Below are 2,500 nucleotides of genomic sequence, written 5' to 3'. Positions count from 1 at the left end.
ACCCTAAACCCTAAACCCTAAACCCTAAACCCTAGTTTTCTCATACGGAGAAACAACGATAACGCCATCAGCTCATGTTTAATTAGGGTTTAGGGTTTAGGGTTTAGGGTTTATGGGTGAGGGTTTAGAGTTATGAATTAAGGATATTTAGGGTTTATTATTTAGGGTTTATTGTTTAGGGTTTAGGGTTTATTTATTTTAGGGTTTACGGCTAAGCATTCAGGACCTAGGGTTTAGGGTTTAGGGTTTAGGGTTTAGGGTTTAGGGTTTAGGGTTTGTGTGGTTGCAGCCGTATGTATCAGCTCGGCAGGACTTGCGTGCAACAGAGAAGACGCAGAAGGAGCTGCAGCAGCGGCGTCAGCAGCTGCAGCAGCAGCTGCAGCAGCAGCAGCAAGAATACCAGCAGCAGCAGCAGCAACTCATCACCGAGGAAGAATGCAGCAGCAGCAAAACAAAAGAAATGAAAGAAAGAGTGCAGCAAGCAAAAGAAGAAGCAAACCAATTCTGGAGTCTACTGCCGTCGCAGCAGGTGCTGCTGCTGCTGCTGCTGCTGCTGCTGATGCTGCTGCTGCTGGTGGTGTTGCTGCTGCTGGTGTTGCTGGTGGTGTTGGTGTTGCTGGTGGTGTTGTTGGTGGTGTTGTTGCTGCTGCTGCTGTTGCTGCTGCAGTTGCTGCTGCTGTTGGTGTTGCTGGTGGTGTTGCTGCTGTTGGTGTTGCTGGTGGTGTTGTTGGTGGTGTTGTTGCTGCTGCTGCTGTTGCTGCTGCTGTTGCTGCTGCTTCTGTTGCTGCAGCTCCTGTTGTCACTAGCTGTAGCTGCTGCTGCTGCTCTCAGTCGCTGCTGCTGCTGCTGCTGCTGCTGCTGCTGGTGGATGCATGCAGGACTCTATAAAGCAGCTGCAGCAGCAGCTGCAGCAGCTGCAGGTGTCTATACAGCAGAAGCGAGCAGCACACGCGGAGCTGCTGCTGGCAGTGAAGGAGGCGCAGCAGCAAACAGAAGAAATGTTTCGTTCTTATCTAGCGAAAATTGAAGCGTGCAGGTAGGGTTTAGGGTTTAGGGTTTAGGGTTTAGGGTTTTGAGGGTTTAGGGTTTAGAGGGTTTAGGGTTTAGAGGGTTTAGGGTTTAGGGTTTAGAGGATTTAGGGTTTAGGGGGTTTAGGGTTTGGGGTTTAGGGGTTTAGTGTATGTAGGGCGTACGGGTGAGGGTTTAGGGCTTCTAGCTGACAATCTAGGGTTTAGAGGGTTTAGGGTTTAGGGTTTTGAGGGTTTAGGGTTTAGAGGGTTTAGGGTTTAGGGTTTAGGGTTTAGGGTTAGGTGTGTGTTGCTGCTGCAGACGTGCGCTGCCACCCCCCGCGAGTTTAAGAGAAACCCTCGCTAACAGCGAGAACAAACCCCCACAAACCCTGCAGCAGCAGCAGCAGCAGCAGCAGCAGCACAAGCAGCAGCAGCAGCAGCACAAGCAGCAGCACAAGCAGCAGCAGCACGAAGACGGAGAACAGCACCACAACAGGATGGGGCCCCCAACAGTCCTCGAGCCTCTTCCTAAACCCCTCTCCTGTGGTCTCAACTAAATATTAGGGTTTAGGGTTTAGGGTTTAGGGTCTAGGGTCTAGGGTTTAGGGTTTAGGGTTTACAGCCCCCCAGCAGCAACGCCAAACGGCTGCTGCACCACCACCTGCAGCACTAGGGGGCCCCCATACAGGGGCCCCCATTCAGCCCCCTTCTCATTTACATAAGAACACGCACCAGCATGGGGGCCCCCCAGGGGCCCCCAGGGGCCCCCAGGGGGGCCCTCAAGCCAGGGGCCCCCAAGCCAGGGGCCCCCAAGCCAGGGGCCCCCAAGCCAGGGCCCCCCAAGGGGGCCCCTGAGACAGGGGACTGCCGTGGGGCCCCTAAGCAGGGGGCTCCCCAGGCGGGGGGCCCCCCCAGGGGCCCCCCCAGGCAAGGGGGCCCCCCAGGCAGGGGGCCCCCAAGGCGGGGGAGGGGCCCCCAGGGGGCCCCCCTTGCAGGGGTAGAATATTTTGTTTGTTGGTGCTAACAAAATAAATAAATAAAGAAGGTGTTTTGTCTGGATGATTTATTTTTTATTTATTGTTTTTGTTTGTCTGTCTCCTTTTTGTTTGTCTGTCTCCTTTTTGTTTGTCTGTCTCCTTTTTGTTTGTCTGTCTCCTTTTTGTTTGTCTCTCTATCTATATGTTTACCTTTTCTCTTTTAGTTTCTGTCTCTGTATTTGTTTATTTTTTTTGTTTGCCTCTTCTTTATTTATTTGTCTCTTTTTTATTTATTTGTCTCCTTTATCTCCTACTTGTTTACCCTAAACCCTAAACCCTAAACTCCCCCTGAAAACCCCAAACCCTAAACCCCAAACCCTAAACCCCAAACCCTAGACCACAAACCCTAAACCCTAAACCCTAAATTTTTTGTTTCTCCGCGGTTCGTCTCCGCATTTTGTCTGCTAAACAAATCTCCATTTTGCAGCGGAGTAAAACATCCCAGCTAGCTAC

At 51.7% G+C, this 2,500-nt stretch overlaps 1 protein-coding gene across 1 annotated transcript in view; it reads left to right on the top strand.

Moving 5' to 3' along the window:
• Positions 1–1,567, top strand: part of EMH_0063070 (nuf2 family domain-containing protein, putative) — a gene marked incomplete at both ends in the record, with an annotated part of 2,165 nt that extends 598 nt beyond the window's left edge. Inside the window, 3 exons of the mRNA XM_013498103.1 lie at positions 290–529; positions 879–1,036; positions 1,330–1,567. Coding sequence (XP_013353557.1) covers positions 290–529; positions 879–1,036; positions 1,330–1,567 — 636 coding nt within the window. The remainder of the gene's footprint in view (positions 1–289; positions 530–878; positions 1,037–1,329) is intronic.
• Positions 1,568–2,500: the final 933 nt, after the last annotated feature.

The sequence above is a fragment of the Eimeria mitis genome, genomic scaffold (assembly GCF_000499745.2).
Source record: "Eimeria mitis Houghton genomic scaffold, Emh_scaff3183, whole genome shotgun sequence".
NCBI classification, from domain to species: Eukaryota; Apicomplexa; class Conoidasida; order Eucoccidiorida; family Eimeriidae; genus Eimeria; species Eimeria mitis.
Note: the sequence above shows the minus strand (reverse complement) of the source record. Positions and strands in the feature narration are given on the sequence as shown.